This window comes from Ananas comosus, linkage group 22 (genome assembly GCF_001540865.1).
Source record: "Ananas comosus cultivar F153 linkage group 22, ASM154086v1, whole genome shotgun sequence".
Lineage (NCBI taxonomy): Eukaryota > Viridiplantae > Streptophyta > Magnoliopsida > Poales > Bromeliaceae > Ananas > Ananas comosus.
Window position 1 is genome coordinate 2,628,066 of NC_033642.1, and position 18,471 is coordinate 2,646,536.

An 18,471-nucleotide genomic window follows, 5' to 3' on the forward strand; every position below is an offset into this window, starting at 1 on the left:
TATTAAATATTTTATATATTATATAAATAAATAAAAATAAATTATGTATATATATAATTTATTAGGGTTCGGGTTGGATTCAGGTTTGAGTCGGATAAATACAAAATTCATACTCGTATTCATATTCGTCGAAATTTTATTTCTATACTCATAACCGAAATGCATATGCGTTAAGCTCGGGTAAACCCGCCCCGTTGGGTTTGGGTGACATCCCTAATTCCTGCCCCTCAAGCGCTATAACTTCCCAGAATTCGAATTTTAACCCCTTCCGTAGGCGGCTCGCCGGGCTGCAGCGAGCGTTAAAAGGGAGAGCTCGCTCTCTAGGGTTTTGCAGTCTAGGGTTTTGCTGGGGGATGGAAATGGCGAGTACGAATGGAAGGGATCAGTCGCGGGAGTACGTTTACCTCCCGCTCGTCGACGCTCTCAAGTCCGTCGGCGTCAGGGTCAACCTCTTCGCCGTCGTCTCCGAGATTGGCGCCGTCAGGCGAAGCAGAGGATCCGGTCCGTCTCCCTTACAAAGCTCTTATGCATTACTTTCGAGCCATCCGTTTCTTCTGATGATTTTTAGGGTTTAGATTGAGGCTTTTCCAAAATATTTTCCAGAATCTCCATTTGATAGGCAGTACGCAAGGATTTAAGCGCCCATTAACACGGGTCGTATCTACCGTACCGTATCGTGCCAACAAGATATTGACACTATACAGCTCTGTGCCGATGGCACAGCTCAAAAGCCTCTATTCTTTAAATTAGTCAGTAATTTTCTCAATAAAGTTTAAAAGATTTGATAAAAATACATAATAAATAGTTAGAATATTTAGTTGCTATAGAAATAAATATTTCATAATATTATGTGTCGGCACACATAAATTTTTTATGACCGGCATGCACCGGCACGGCCCGACACGCACCGTGCCGGAAAGTTTCCGGCATGACCCCGTGCCACGACAGTTAAATCCTTGGCTATAAGAGCAAGGGCTTTTTGGGCTACCAAGCCTGCGGAATTTTTTTATTATGAAAATAAGTATCCAAAATTTTTATTTATAAAATTAGGTCTAAGTGGTAAACCATTCACCGCTTTCACGTAACTCATATGGTTTCCACATTTGAACTCTGAAAAATATATAGTATTAAGCTCTAAAAATAATTTTAATATTTTGAAAGAATGCGGTGAATGATTTACTGCATTTAGAAGGCAGTAATTCATTCACCGTATAGGACTAGTTTGTGACTAATTTTTTTGCAAAACTATTTTTATAATTATAATGTTTGTTAAGCTTATTAATAAGAAAAATTCGTAAGAGCAACTCAAACTGAGAATATAGCTTGGTTATTTTGTATGAAAAGCGTTAAAAGAGCTTCTCCATGATTTGACATAATATCGTTCAAAATGTAGCACTTTGCCTCTCTGTTGTTTTAGTCCTTTTTTTTTTAATTGTAAGGCCCTACCCCTAAGAAGGTAGTAAGTGATATGATAAAATGCAAATCATAGGGTGGTTTATGAGGGTTAAATGCGCCACAGCCATCTGAACTTTGACTATTTGCAGATAGCCACCTGTACTTTCAAAATTTCATGTTTCCTACCTAAACCTTCTAACTTTTGTAATTGATCACCTAGGTTTATATCCTAACAATTTAATGAGATTAACATCAACCAAATGATGAACAAATAATAAAGGATGCATGCAGGCAGTTTTTTAGCATTTAATTACTAATTTTTTACTTTATAAATGTGATTATTATGGCCAATTTTATCCCTGAAAGTGATTTTTGGCTTCACGAGTACTCATCTATATTGCTGGAATGCAATCTTAGTTGTTTCTTGACCAATTGACATTTATTCATCACTTTAAATTGATGATATATGTATTTAGGCAGTTGATTGCAAAATTTTGAAAGTTTGGATGGTAAATATAATTTTTTTGAATCTTAGATGCCTATTTGCAATTTGCAAACGGACGAAAGTTCAGGTGGTTATGATGTATTTAACCCTGTATAAAATGTAGCATTTTTTGCTGCTTTCTAAATGAGGAGTGATAGTAAGAGAGAGAATTTTTTGTTATGGACAGCTGCATTCATTGCATTTGGCCACTATTTACTATCTGAGCTTGACCAGATTCATCGAATCTCGTCTTGCCCTATCAAAATTATATCTGTTAATTATATCACCTTTACATATTAGCAGTAGTAAAAAAAGAAAAAAAACACAATGGGGCAAGGTGCTGTGTGTTGAGCATTGAGATGGCAAATGGCAAATACATTATACTACAGGGGACTTTTTGAAGTTTCCCTTGTCTTCTAAAACGCAAGTTTTTTCATTGGTTTGAGTGCCTCTTAACTTATTTTCCTTGATAAACTGATTCTTGAGAGGGAGGAGATTACAAAATTTGAATAAAATCTGTTATGGATGAGATACAACCATATAAGTAGGTTCTATGAAGGCAAGTCTAGATTGATGTAATTCTAGTAGGGCTGGCGTCAACCATATTGAATGATTCTACCAAATTAATTTATTTAGGTTTAATGAGTTATAAGTTCAACATGTATGGTTCTATTTCTAATTTTTGGTGCGTTAATACTCAAATGAAGGTATTGTGGGGTGATCATTGTTTACACATAATTTGGACGTAAATTGTGCTATCTTCCTAATCTGAATCTTATTGGCTGTTTGGTTTGTGGTTTTTGCTCTATTATGGTTTGCTTCTTACTATCTTAGTTTGGCAAAATCCAAAAGTCAATTAAGGCTTTAAGATGTTTGGTTGTTTAAGCGTTCATTGCTAGAAGTTTCACTATTCTATGGTAGCATGATGTTTGTTTTCTTTATACTACCTCTTTGCACTATAAATTATCAAGATTTAAGTTATGGCTTGCTACGGAAGTACGTAGTGGGAGGTAGAATTGACCCCTTGAAGAGGAATTTTTTGATTTGTAATGTGACTGGAAATTATTGCAAAATGTTTATTGAAAACGAAAAAGAATTAGGAAAATGGTTCCTCTGATATTTTTTTGCAAATATGCCGCTTCCCTACCAATGTGGCAAAAAAATGGATGCTAACGAAGCTGTTGAGGTTTTGGGTATTTTGGCTGTTGAATAGCCAACATTGGCTTGTCTGTTCAACAATAAGTAGCTCTATGATTGATAATGAACTCTGCACACTTAGTCCTTGACATCATATCTAGATGCTAAATTTGTGGTGAAAGTGGTATTTTCTTTGTTTCTTCGTTATCTTTATTGTAGGTGATGGTATGGGGATAGAGTAGAGGGAGTTTAAATATAAATATAGGGAGTGAAGCTTTGGATTTGGATCCCTTTGGAAGCTAGCAAATCAATGGCTAGCATAATTCCATGAATCTCATGGAGTATGAGTTAGTCAAGAGAAACGAACAATGTTTTGCCGATCCTTCATGCAATGTTTATAGGTGAAGTGGATTTCAGTTGATTTTAAACCTTCTTGCTGCCTTGACTGTATTATTGGATCTGATATTTTTCACTTTAGCATGGCAATCAGTTGCATAAAAAGTTCACAACAATTAAAATCTGTTGATTTGTTTGGATTTTTTATGTAATTTTTCTTGTAAAAATATCAATATGACTATAAATAGATATTTTCAATTGAACCTATATTTGCAACTAAGAGGAAGCATAGATATGCCGAACAGACATTATCTTTAGCAACTATGAAGATGCTCAACGATGATTTGTTAGTTCTTTATTGTTTAACAATAAAAAAGAACTTCTAGATTCTGAAGATCTTCCTTACAAATAGGTGATCCTTTTGTATGAGAGTTTATTGGATCTTTTCCATTTGCTCGGAGGCCATGCTGGGTGCCTGTGCCATTACTAACCAGCCTATGGTTCATCCTAAATTTTTTACCATTAATGACCATTTCTGAGAAATAGTAGGGTTAAATCTTCCATGTAAGGAAATGAAAGTATGCAGCAAGATTACACTTTACAATATAGCTACTCTCATTTGTGTGACATTATGCAACCCCCTTTATGTTTTGAAGAATATTAGCATTTAACTCTTCGTCACATCTCTGCTCACTAATTCTTAAAAAGTTTTAAATTATGGTCTTTCCTACCTTTAGAAGGGGCACGATTAGTATTTGAGATCACATTTTAAGACTACATTACAATACTTGAACAAAAATGCTTTAGGAAAGGGGCTACTTGGTAAAGGTCTAAATATTGAGGAATTAAGTTTAAGTTTTAATATTCTAGGGAAATGTAGATAGTGCCATTTATAGAATGGTTTTTTTGCAATTCTAGCTTAATAATGTGAATGCTTTTTGATGAAGAAACTGTTGAGAGCAACTACCTAGCTTGTATAATATGATATCATTGAACTACTTGTGTTAACATTATCAGTCAAAGTGGTAGTTTATCTTGTACAAAGGGCCTCTTTGGTTCTGCTCCTCCTGGGTGTAATGCTGTTTGTTGAATCATTTTCGTAGTAGTGCAATTAGAACAAGTAGTAGAAATATCCTCAGTAGATTATTTTTCTAGTAGAATTAGAAACCAAATTGCATGTTTTGCTTTTGAGGCTCAGAATCTCATTCTGCTTCCCTTTGCAGTAAAAGCTTCAAATTTTTCTTTGCAAAACAATATACTAGAAATTGTAGTTGCTAAAACAAGTAGTAGAAGTGAGGGCAAAGGTGCCCTAAGTTTTCACTAGTTTCAACAGATCAGACAAAGGATAACTTAATATTTCTTGAGTTTCTTTCGTGCAGATTATGTTCTCACATTGAAGATAATGGACCAGTCTTACTTAGCTCCAGGTATTTCGGTGAACTTCTTTTCAGAGAGGCCATCAAAACTACCCTCTGTTATGTTAAATGGGGATATAATCGGTCTTCAGCGTGTTGTGGTAATGGCTAATCTCTGATTTCTTTTTTGCCGCTTTGATAAATAAAGTTTAGTTTTTTTTAATGTATGACTTTGCTGTATCACCCGCATATTCACAACTCATAGATTCATAGATTTAACTGTAGATGCATTCTTCAGCATATTCGGCCTCTTGAATGTCCTATGGTTTTTNATCTACAATATCACAACAGAGGAAATTATTTGTTTTTCTATTCTTGATACAACTAGTTTCTCTTGATGACCATCTTATTTCTAAAACCTGCTGTAATTTAAGTAAATTTCTAATTTAGAGTAGTTGGAAAGGATGAATCAATTGAAGCGAAAGCCAACTCTTTAAGTCCATAATTCTGTATTGATATTGTAGATAAAAAATATTTGTTGCAGCTTCCTTCGCTTAATCTTTTCCCTAAGAGCAAAGAAGTTCATTTTATAAAAACAGGATGCAATGTGTCAAACATCCACTTCAAAGATTAACAACTTTGTTCCCCCCAAAAGCAGCCAAATGGTTGAAACTCAACCTGGATATTTCTGATGTAAATAGAGGATGTGCCTTGCTTTTGATTCTCCTTTGATGAATCACAGCATATCTAGATCAGCAAATTGTTCTGAATTTTTGAAGCTGGTTGACAATCTCCTTTACACCCCCGAGCCATTATTTGATCCTTCAATTACTTGGAAAATCGGTTTTGGTCAAATTGTAAATCTGAAGCAGTTCCTCTGTAATCTACTTAAATGTTGATACGTGATCATTGTAAGCTAGAGTTGTTATGCCTTCTTTGACTAGTTAAATCAGTTTAGACAATTTACATTAAGGCTGATTGACGTTTTATAGAATAGGCTCACATAATTAGAAGTTTGTGGATAACTTATATTCATTTACCTTTTTATTACTAGACCTTTTAATGAGAGTTATTTAAGATGCAAAATCTTCATACTCATATTATCATGTATATTATTGTACAGATGAAGATTCACAATGGAGACCATTATTGTGTTTATAATAAGAGGTTTTCCTCATTTGCACTATTCCAAGGGAAAATGACAGAGGACTGTAGTCCTTATCAAATTTCTCCGAAGTTTCAGCAAAGAGATCATGACGATGAACATTTATCACAGCTAAGGACATTGTTGATTGATCATCCACCTGGTGCAGGTAATCAATTCTATTACAAAATGGTTATCATCTTTATTATATGAAACCTATGTTTGTTTAGTTGTTGAAATATTGTAGTTATTTATCTTGGTCGTCTACTTGTATTACTCCAAGTAGCAATTTCTTTTCTTTCTTTGTAATTCTGTTCTCATAAATGAGAATTTTACTTTTGTGTGCTGGAAACACTCATTATAATAATATTCTTTAGTAAGTTTTTGTTGGCAAAATCTATTATTGTCATTTGAATGGTTTGTTTGTATGGTTGGTTGACTATCAACATTATTAATATTGGTCATGTGCTCTTTGCTCTGCTAGTTTTGCAATTTTTCCCTCTAATTTCCATTTTGATTTTAGTTTTAAAAGAAGGAGAATTGCAACTTAGGAGGATCAAGACACATACTCTTTTTGATCTAGTATGCAAGGCAAGTTACATTGGACACTGTCTTCTTCCAACAATTTAATTCTAATGTTGTTAGGGACATTAGTTGTTAAATTTTATTTTTCATTATGTATAGGTTCTTCATATCTGCAATACGTCCAATGGTGAGTGGATACTCTTTGTTTGGGATGGAACAGATGCTCCTCCTCTTATGCTTCAGAATGAGTAAGTTCTAAATACTCTCCATTTTGATGTTCCTCTAGTGCTTCAGAATGAGTATGTTCTAAATACGCATTCATTTTTCTTGTAGCTTGTTTATTTTAGTACTATTTAATGGAATTATACTTATATAATTGGCAATGAATTAGCTCTTATCCTGCTAAGTCGACTCATTTTCAGTTCAGTGTTCAGTAAATGAAACTGTGGGTTGATTATCTTTACAAGTACGCGCACTTTTATGCAGATAGATCACGACCTCGATCAATTTGATTCTTTTTTTTTTTTCCCCTTTTGCATTTTGGAAAACAGCTTAAACACTGAAATGACAGCCCCAACTCCCCTGCGTCCTGAAGAGTTGCTTTTGTCAAGGGAAGTCTTATGCTCATTTCCTCCTGTTGGGACAGTGTTACGAGTATTTGCGGACAAGTTCTTCAAAGAGTTCCCACATTTGTTAAATGGTGGATGCTGGGTCAGGTTATGTAATATTAACTGTGAGGTGCAATCTGGGATTTGGAAGGGCATGTTAAAAGTTTGCAGTAAAATTCGTCTTTTGTCTGATGATGAGAGCACTGTATTGGATTGTCTCAAGTAATGCGTTTCTTGCCTCAAATCTTGAGAATCATTTTTTTTTTTCCTCGATGACTGATTTTTTTTTTTTTTTTTTTGGGGAATTTATTGTTTCCTCTAGGAAATACAATGCACGTGTTAAATCACAAGCTGAACGTCTACCTTTGACGTGCTTTCCTTGGCCTTCACATATTCTAAGTATGGGCTTTTGATGTTATGCTTCCTTTAAAAACTTTGGTGAGGCGCTCCATTATGTTTATTATGTTTCATCTTCTTTTTATTATGTTTCATCTTCTGTTACATTGACCTCATTGTATTTTAGTAGTATTTGTGTTGCCCTAAGTCAGATAGGTTTGCTTAGTGGTTGAATAAAAGCTTGATGAAAATTTGCTCATTTTATGCAAATTTATTCACTCTTGCAAAGTGCCACTGACAGTGATGCACATCAAAAACAGCTGTGACATAAATCAGGGAACTGTTCATAATGAGGTGAATGTTCAGTTCATCATTCCCTAATCAATCATCTCTTCTGACTGTCCAGAAATTAATGGACTTTAGACAGGAGGGAAGCTTTATGTGTAAGACCACTTTACTACAGGGAAATGTCAGCCTTAGTCTTGAAATTTGCTGTAATGGGCTTTTTTTATTACAAAACATGCTGCAGGGTTAGCTTCCAATACTGAACGGATTCTATCAGATTGAATCAGATTGAACGGATTCTATCCAGTCATTTATAATAGAAGACCGTTATTTGGCTCAAACAAACAGATAATTGAGAGTATAGTGAAATTTTTTGAAGTAAAGAGAAGAAAAGCCGAAGTGAAATCGAGAGAGAGAGTGAGAGAGGGAGGGAAGGAACACTAGATTGTATACTCTTTCTCCAAACATATCATGCATCTGATGAACAATTTTATTCCTCTTTCCATATATAATGCTACTCATCTTGTCTTTTTTTTTCATCACTTTGGTTACACTTTACACTATGTATTCGTGAATTATTAAACTGCATATTAGGTCTTTCACAGCATTGTGGTGGAATATCTCTTGTTTGAGTTAGAATCAGTTTGTTTAGTTTGTGCTTATGTGTCTTTTAAATATTGCATACTTGTTTGATCTCTGTCCTGTTCTTTATCAGTATTATATGGTTTTTATTGTTTTCTTGTGAATCATCTTACGCTCTCCTTAATTATATATGTTTATTGTGACATTGAAATTATCATTTATACCTGTATATTTTTTAGTCAGTTATTAACTTGATAAAAGTTTGAATTGCATTTTGCATACGCTTGTTACAGAACAAAAGTAAATTGTGCATTTTCTTACTAACAATCTTTTTTTTAATTTTTATCGCAAACTTTCTCCTGATTGTGCATCTTGTCCTCTGTCTCTCTCTTCCCCTCCCACCTTAGATTGCAGAATGAAATTGTTATAAAGTGATAAGTTGTACATTTCCCTTTTTGTTTCATAAGCATTTTTGTGTCATTGAATCTAAAATCTATGTCGTGGCAAAACGTACATCTACTTTTCTATGCTCTTATGGTTCTCTATGGAAGCTTTGCAGGTGTGGATGGTTATTGTGGAATCCCTGCGACATTGATGGATTCACTCACCTGTAAACAGGTACTATTGTCTTTAATTATGACGTTAATTTAGGATGCAAATATTTTGTTGCTTTGTTAGGCTAATACTTTACAGGAACCTATTAAACAATATTTATAAGATGACAGAGATATTTAGATCAGAAGTTCTGATTGTATGTAGTATCAGTTAGCAAATGGATAACTTATATATATGTTAATGAAAGGTTCTAGCAATTTGCAAGTGTCCCTCTCCGCGCTTCTCCACCTTGTTCTTCGATCATTAGGGTAATTTACCACTATTAAGTAATGAAGTTGATGAACTCAAATGGTCATATTGATTTGAATAGAAAGACCTTGTTTCACTTTAGTAGTCTTGATCCAAATTCGCCGTTCGTATTTCGAGGACTGAGGTCAAATTCAACACTTAATACTAAACTTTCCTCGTTGAATTTATGCACCCAGAGCTGCAACTGTTGGCATTAAAAGTCGTCTGGAATGTCTCATTGAATGATCAATTAATTGAGACACAAACAAGGTATCTGATGCAAACCGAGAGGTTGCCAAAATTGAATTTTCAAGTTTGATTTTGTTTAAAGGTATTTCTTGAAATAAACTAGATTCAATTTATCGATTCCGACGAACTTTAATATAATTAAAGCAAGGAAGCAAAAATTTCAGCAAGACAAAAATTAAAATCGAATTGAAGCAATACTAAGATGATGATAAACCTTCAATATATGAGATAATACAACCAACTGAAAATACATATAATAGTTCCAAAAGGTAAATTCGGCTTTATCATACTTGAAGTTTTTAGGTTTGATTGTTTGTCAAATATGGCCGGTAATGGTGGAAGGCTAGATTGAAAGGGGATAATAGGATATTAGGAGATGTGAGATACAAAAAGTGTACCGTTCACACGATTGCGGGGGATCCACGATCAACGAGGAGGGCGATATACCACGGGTAGAACTTCGGCAACGTGGAAGAAGAAGATGAGGTAGTGACTCGGAAGAAGAGGAGTAGAAGTAGAAGCCGATCTTGTCACGGGGAAGAAGCGACAACGATCAAGTTAAGGAAGATCTCGGTGCGAGAAAGAAGCGTCGATGATCTCACCGGTAAGTAGAACACCAAGGATAAAGAGTAAGAGTATAATTTTTTATTCATCCAAATATATCCCTTAAGGCTTTAAGAACCATGTATTTATAGTATTGAGAGTCCTCCTATAATAAATTATTGTTTGTTCGTTTTCAACACAACACGGTCACCCAAGGGTCATGCATAGAAGACGAAACAATTTTGGGAATCCCAGAGGTCTTTTTTTGGGATAGTTTCTTTGTTTATTGGAAAAATGATAGTTTCTTTGTTTATTGGAGAAAAAGGTTTGGGTTAGCCAAATCAATTAAAACTAAATGAATTTAAGTCCGAATCAAACACGAACCTACAAAATAAAAGAAAATTGTATTTGAAAATAAAATGAGGTTTATTTACTGCATCAGTATCTAACGTCTAACTTACTAATGCATTTGCAAAGTGACAAATACGAGAAGTTGAGTAAAACATGATTTTAACCTCATAGTCTTTTTCATCATTACTAAATTTTGTTGTGGATATATTCACATTGCACATAAGTTGGATTTCTCGTAGAAGTTGAAATTCATCCCAGTTATTCCTTTGACTTGGTGTGGTAAAAGAAGATAGATTCTAAAAATGGATTTGAAATGTTGCGAAAAACTAATTTTTTTCATGGATTTTAAATGCCACTCAAGTATCTTCTCCCTTTTGCCATTCATTTATCTTGGATTTGTTGTGCTTATTGGGGTGCTAAGCATGCTGGTAGTCTCTCAGTAGCTTGTTGAATCTAAGCTCAACACAAGTTCACATAATCAGAACTGAAGCAATTCTTTATACCTTGTGATTACCGTCGTCCCCAATATCTAAACATAATCCATGCACAAAACATAACCACATTCTTATTCTCTCATTTTTTTGTGTATCTTGTGATATCGAAGTTAACATTTATCGCTGTTACATTCGAACTGTTGTTTTTGGTGTAACGACGTAGCCCACTAGCAACAATAACTCGTTGGGCCCAGACACCAGCCCAAAATGCTTAAGCTCAGTTATTTTTACCAGTGTCTAAGTATCTTATATACCCAATCACATCCCCATTCTTATCCGATGTGGGATTATTGGGCTGTGAGAGACTCCTTCCGTTAAGGCACTGACGTCCTCATCAGTCCAATCACACACACAACTCAAGATCACCAGGTGATGTGAGACTAGTCTCGCTAACCTTGTCCTCCAGACCCTGATATAGCCGGTCACCTTGTCATTTAGACTCCGGTATAGCTTACTCTCTTGTTTTTCAGACTCTGGCTCAGTCGAGACTCGCCACACATTTCCGGCTGGTGAATCGGCTCTAATACCAAATGTAATGACCTAGCCCACTAGCAACAATAACTCGTTGGGGCCAAACATCAGCACAAAATGTTACGCCCCGGATTACTCGTTCCCCGGGCACGCCGACAAATCCGCCGTATACAAAGGAATTTTCCCTGTATACGAAGCGATAGCTGTACCTGTAGATCATACAATACTACAACCAGTAGTATAGAGCTGCTAAAGAACAAGTATATAAAGATAATGGATCAGTACATACACAGTATCCTGGTACAAAAGTACTCGCTCCAGCGAGGTATAACAACAGTATGTAATGAACCAAAAACTACAACTACCTGTAGCTGAAACTCCGCTAGCTCTGGCTCGTCTGGTAAGGCTCTAACTCGCGACGCCCTTGCCACGATCAGAATCAACAGCAGCAGCAGCAGCCGTAGACGACGACTCTGCAAAACGTAAGGCAACAACTGGGCGTGAGAACTACTGTAAAAACAAGTAGTCCTCAGTGGGTACGGCCCTCAAAATCATCGGTTCACCCACCAAGTCTACAGAAGTAAGCAGGGATAGTAAGAAAAGCTGGAATAAATCTACAGCTAAGGCCCTGTTTGGATGCACGGTAAAAAAATTCCATGGAGTTTAAATACCATAGTTTTGATCCAAATAAAATGGGGAATCCTGTAACTCCAAAAAAATTCCACAGGATTATTTTAGAAGCTGTTTGGATGCACATTATACAATTCTACAGAATTTCTGACAATCTAAAAAAAATAAGCTATTAGGGACTTTAAATTTAAATTATTAATTATTAACTGNTTATTCAAGTTAACACTGAAAGCAAAAATGGTTAAATTAATCAAAAGTGGGAACTTGATAAACCAACAAGAAAGTCCTCACTGCCACAGAGATTTATGTTTGGTTTAATGCCCTTCAACCATGAGAAAGAGAGTACGCAAACAAATTTTACTCTCTACTTCTTCGCTACATTATCATATTACTCTTAATTTTACCTTCAGATTACTTTCACAAGTCCAAAACCCAAAATTAATTTCTTTCTTTACCTGTCGGAGGAGGAAAAGAGTGCGGTGCCTCTCCGGCCATCGCAGGGTACGACCGTGGTCGGCGGTGGCGATCGTGGCCGAGAAGAGTGCGGCGCCTCTTTGGACAGCGGCGGCGACCGTGGCCAAGATGAGTGCGATGCCTCTCCGGACAGCGGCGGCGACCGTGGTCGAGATGAGTGCGGCGCCTCTCCGGACAGCGGCGGCGATCGTGGCCGAGATGAGTACGGCGCCTCTCCGGACAGCGACGGCGACCGTGGCCGAGATGAGTGCCGCAGATGAGGTGAGTGTAGCGGCGTCGGCGGCTGCCGAAGTGAGTGCGGCGGCGTCAGCGGCGGTCGAAGTGAGTGCGGCGGAGGAGAGGGTGGGTTGTGGAGAGGGTGGGTTGTGGAGAGGGTGGAGATTAGAGAGAGGAGGGAGGCCCTGAGGAAGAGGGGGAAAAAAAGAGGTGGGCTGCGTGAGTGGAGGAGCCCGAAAAGTGGAGTTTTGGTTTTAGGAGAAAATTTTAGATTTTACTTTTACCCTACTTTTTGGGGTATAGTTTAACTATACCCTAATTAGTTGGTATTTTTTTAAACCATCCAAACAGTTGTTAGGAAATTTTTCCTACACCCATAGTATAGTTATACTATACTCTAAAAAAGTGAGCATCCAAACAGGCCCTAAAAGTCACTACACTATCATGCTCTAACACTAACCATCTGTAGAAAAATGAATCCTGACCCAATCTCACTGGAGACTGTAAGCATACCTGTCCCAGGGACTGCGACCACAACCGTCCCGCCTGTCGAAACGAACCAGTAAACTACCCTATGAGTAGTCGGTGGAGAAAACTCTCTGGAGACTGTGAATACACCCGTCTCGCCTAACTAGGCTACATCGTGGCTCAAGAGCAATTGGTGGAGAAAACTCTCTGGAGACTGTGAATGCACTCGTCTCGCCTAACTAGACTACACCGTAGCTTCAGGGTAGCCGGTTCAAGTAAAAAGTCCGACAGGAAGACTGTGACTCCACTCACGTCACAACCTCACCGGAGGTAGGGAAAAGTGTCACTACGATCTCACCTGGGCTGCCCAAACGGACTTACCCTGCCTGTATCTAGCTACACCGTACACCACCCCAAGGGTGGCCGGCTCAAGAATTATCCCAACAGAAACTGCGACCTCATCGCAATGAAACCTCATTCCGGAATGGCATTCGTGGGCGCGACCCAACCGAGTTTACAAGTGTCTCTGCCAAGTTCATTCAGGCTCTCACAGGCTATAATCAAATAGATAGGTTCTCACTGGTCTAACAACCATAATCCACGTGCCCTCGGCACAATCTGATGCAAAAGCTGCAAACTAGGTCCACCGTCAACCCCGTTGGCACCAGACAGTCCGGAACAGCCTAACTACTGCTGTAAAAATAAGCTCGACATCCTAGCACGAGCCTAACTGTATCCTAAACTGCCTGAAGTATCCACCACGCTCAAACTGCGGTGATACAACCAAACTACGGCTCCTAGAGCTAAATCTGGTAGTTTAAGCATATGACAGGTTCAAATCGCTGGTTTTTTCCTAAGTCAAATCCAAGTCCAACATGTACAAATATATACAGTCACAATACTAGGCTCCAATTCAGATTTCTAAATATGCCAAATTAATGAATCGAGCAACTACAACATGTGAAACAACGCAACGAATACATGTCAACTATATACACACTTAGAAGGTAAACCGATTAACCCACCTCAAAAGCTACTCCAAACTTCGGCAATAAGTCGAAATAAGCGAAAACACGCGCTCGCCCGGCCTCCCGTCGGCGCTACCACGACGAACGCACGCTCGAATGGCTCCCTTGCGCGACGTCGGCGTCGATCCGAACTCCACCCGAAGCCTTCTCCACGTACGGCTCAAGAACTAGAGAGAGAGGAAATTAAAGAAATGCACACCCTTAGTTAATTAAGTTGATAAGCATGCATGAGGGGGTAGGTGCACGTGGCATCCTTATCCACAACCCACAAGACAATCCTAGTCTTTACCAATTAAAAAAAAAAAAAAAAAAGGATACTACAATTAGGATTAGGATAAAGATAAAACCGAAAAAACAAAAATAAAATAAAATAAAACGGGTATATGGACCGCGCGCGCCGCTGCCCGCCGGCCCGGCTCGTGCTCGTGCCGTGCGTGCGTGCGTGTGTTTAAATGAGAGCATAACTCTCATTTTCTTCTAAGCAACTAGCTTGAGAATAAATGAATATATATACCAACAACACCCTTTTAGTTTCCAATGTGAGACTAAATCTCACACATGAAAACTTTAGTTGGGCTCTCAAGCAAGGCCCACTAATTATTGGGCTGCCCAAGAGGCCTAACAAATTTTAAATCACAAAAAAATCCAATAAAATCTAATAATATACATCTCTTTGGGGTGTATGGATACATTGCTTATAATATTAGAGANAAAAAAACAAGGATACTACACAAAATGCTTAAGCCCAGTTATTAATTACTAGTGTCTAAGTTTTTTATATACCCAATCACATCCATATTCCCATCCGATGTGGGATTATTGGGGTGTGAGATTTGGTACTCATTGTTTTGCCTACACTAGTTAGGTGAGATAGTATGGCTTCTTAAGACAGAGAAAAGTAAATTGTTTTTCTTGTGTTAGCCAAAAATTTTAGGATTTAACTTCGTTTTTTTATGTATTTCATGGTGTAGGAATTACATTAGTACCAACATCTGTCAAGTATATCGGTTCTATTTTTTCGGAGTGTTGGACTTCCAGGGCCTGTTTGTTTGGGTGGAAGTGAAGAGGGGTGAAGTCGTTTTCGGCCGTAAACGATTACTTCCGTTGTTTATTTCATCGTAATAAAGATACGGTCGAAACTCGAGTTACCTGAAACAGTGCAATTGACTTCGGCCCACCCCGGGCTAAAGTCAATTACGGTAAAGAGAGGTGAAGAAAAATAAAATAAAATAATACAATGAGTAATGCTAGTTGTATTTAAATATATTTAATTATGGTACTAATTACTCTTTTATTTAATTTGCATATTTAAAATATGATAAAATTTGATTAGTTAAGTTTTATTATTTCCTTTATTTAGTTTGTAATCTAAAAGATGATGAAAATTGATTAGTTAAGTATTTATCATTATAATTTATGTATAAAAAATAATTTAGTTGTTTTAGATAAAATTTTTTAATTATATAAGAATATAAATATATTATTTTTATTTATTATATTATAATTTATTATTTGTGCATAAATTATAGTTTTACATTATTCACTTTCTGCCAAACAAATAGCAGAACTGAAGGAACTTCACTTCATAGCTATGAAACAAACGACAGGAGAGAAGTAGTTTTCACCGAACTCCACTTCAACTTAAAGTCCATTTCAATTTAAAGTCCAGTTTCGGTGAAACAAACAGACCCCTAGCGTTGTAATATTTCTTCCATTTCTAGATGAAAATTCCATCAATTAGTGAACTTAATTTTCTTGTTGTCATGTTTTGGTATTTTGAACTTTGTTATGTTATTTTAAATATTTTGCCTAGTAGTAGTAGTAGTATGATGTCTGCCCTTGATTGCACTTTCTAAGTGAATAGCTTCTTGATTCTAATCCCTCTTATTTAGGCTCAACATGTTGTATTAAAATTGCTTCCACCTCACAACCATCATTATATGTTATTTTGATCAAAGGATCATTTGGTGTGCTCTGGAAGGGCTCTGGTTCCAAACGGTATCTAATGACAGAAATTTCTGCGGAGAAAGAGCCATGCTACAGAGAAATGATTGACTCTAGAAAATAAAATTCCTGGGTTTCCAAAAACTGCATTGTCTTGCATGTGTTGTGGAAAATACCATCGCATTTTATAGTGCAATTTCTCCTAATCTCAACGTGCTAATATAATTGGTAACAGTAGATGCGTAGATTTGTTCGTGTGGCCGTCGCTTAACACAACTACATGGTCCATAAGCGGCTTCTTTAGTTGACGGCCTATACAGGAGAATATATTACATGAACCTGGCCTATATAATTGAACCATACCAGGAGTCTTGGGTTGTTGTTTAGCTATTTAAAACCTTAGTGAAAAAAAAAGAAAAAAGAAACATGAGCCCTTTCATTCAGATACATCCTCTGCATTTTAAGGGTGTAGTCCACGATATGGCATGGCATGTCCAGGCAAAAATCTCTCCAGGTATCGTGGTCATGTCCAGTGTGCCTATTAACTTGTATGCCTATTAATTTGCTGCTTCATGAGGCTCGTATGTAGTACTTGTAAGCTGACACTCCACTTGAAACCCGCAAGAAGGATGAGAGTTTCATTTTCTTTTCTTGTTTTTTTCTTAAAAAATTGTCTTTATGCTTCAGGTAAAACACTTGGTTGTGTGCGTAGTCCGGGTGGTTTCATCATGTCCTTGGCGTGCTGAGGATCTACGCTCTCCAGTTGGTGGGCACTTCCGGATCAGAGTGATTCTCGAAGATCCAACGGCAAGAATTTATGCATATATAATCAAGGAACAAGGGGTAAGGTGCTAGCCTTTAGTCCTAGGCTTATGTAAATTTTCATCATAAACTTTCAGGAGATATTTACATATAAACCTCGAAAAGAAAATCTATTAACATTTATATTCGTGCAAATCCAACTCTGAATTTTTATATCTTTCCTAAATTTGATTTGTTTCATATGTATCCTTCCCCCTATTCAAATAAATCTTTTTAATTCAAAGCGGCTCCGTAGAAAAAGAGTTGGACGACTCGCCAACTTAAGATAATGACAACAAATTTTATTTTATTTTATTTTATTTTTTTCGTTATATGAAACTTGACTTCTGAGGGGCATGCATGAGAATTCAGGTTATACTATGTTATATATATGATTTTGTATAATTCTGCATCGAGTGTTCGGCAGATTAATTAGTCTGTAATGCGAGTTAGAGTTATGTTTCACTCCGTTTGAACGTGTGGCAGGAGAAGTTTTTTGGAGCTTGTTCGACACAAGATGCATTGACTAGAGGCATGAATGCCCTACTCGGTATAACCGGCGGTTCGGGCGGCGATCCTCCTCCTAGGGAGCCACCGTGGGTGTTGTGTTGCTTGAGGTCTTATTGCTTGGACGAGAGTGATCCGTGGGGGTCTAGACGATACCGAATCGTCAACACCAGGCTTAGCTTGTATAACTGAACAGAATCGTTATCATAAAGTTCTGAAGAACAACTCGTCTTATGGTGTACATATTTTGGTTTGGAGCCCTGTGGGTTGGCAACAGTGTTTAAGTTTCATCCTTTTCTGGTCTTTTGGTCTACTTTGGTGCTTTACAAACTTGCTCAAACTGGATGTGCAAGAACTATTTTGTTTGATAGCTGAAAGGAATGTTCTTGCTTCTGTGTCAAATCTCCGATTTTAAAGCTTTCGTTTCTTCGACTGCAGCTTATTGTATTCCTTTCGTCTGTTACTTCTGTCTCTCTACTCTAGAATTGCATTATTTGCTGCAAATATCAATCAATGTGGTGGATACTGATTTTACCTTTAGGTCGGATATTGTTAAATATAAAAAAAATTTAACTTTTTGGATAATTACGATTGTTTCATATTATTTAATATGTTACTGAGATTATCTTGCTGTGTCCAAAACTTTTGGAACACGTTTTGTACGACATTAAAACTATGTTTTCTAATAACAATGTAATTAACTGATACACCATGAGGGTTTTTTATTTTTTATTTTTTATTTATTATTTTTTTTTTAAAGGTGATTGTCAGGAATGGTGTTGTAATTATAATTTCGTTTGGTAGTATATTTTATTTTATATAAGTTTATATTATTTTAGAGAAAATGATTTGGAATGACGAATATCAAATGCTTTTTAGACATATATATTTCCTTTTTCCTTCTTGCGCCTTACTCTCCTACCTCTAGTCTGATTTGGAAACATTATTTACCCCCGGTATTTCGTGTATCTCATTCTTTTCTCGCACACAATAAAGATATTAATTGTTGAGGATTCACGCCATCGACTCAAAATGCTTAAGTTGAAGTTGTTGGTGGTAGAGTATTTAGTCCTCATATAATTGAGTAGAATCTTTTCTTATTCAATATGAGACTATTAGGATATGATAAACTCATCTTACTTGGATCCTGATATTCTCGTTCTGCCTAGTCACACCGTTAGAGATGCTAACAGATCTGATTGGAGGAGCTCTTGCCCTGATTCTCTCTGAATGGAAAAATAGGAGCAAGTTCTAAATCAAAGGTC

General features: G+C 36.8%; 1 protein-coding gene across 1 annotated transcript; it reads left to right on the forward strand.

The window, feature by feature from the left end:
• Positions 205-17,643, forward strand: LOC109727330 (protection of telomeres protein 1a-like). The gene is made up of 10 exons (XM_020257407.1): positions 205-501; positions 4,732-4,868; positions 5,831-6,020; positions 6,375-6,442; positions 6,536-6,624; positions 6,928-7,206; positions 7,307-7,383; positions 8,747-8,805; positions 16,586-16,741; positions 17,186-17,643. The coding sequence occupies exons 1-10, from the start codon at positions 354-356 to the stop codon at positions 17,396-17,398; spliced, it is 1,416 nt and encodes a 471-aa protein (XP_020112996.1). The 5' UTR covers positions 205-353; the 3' UTR covers positions 17,399-17,643.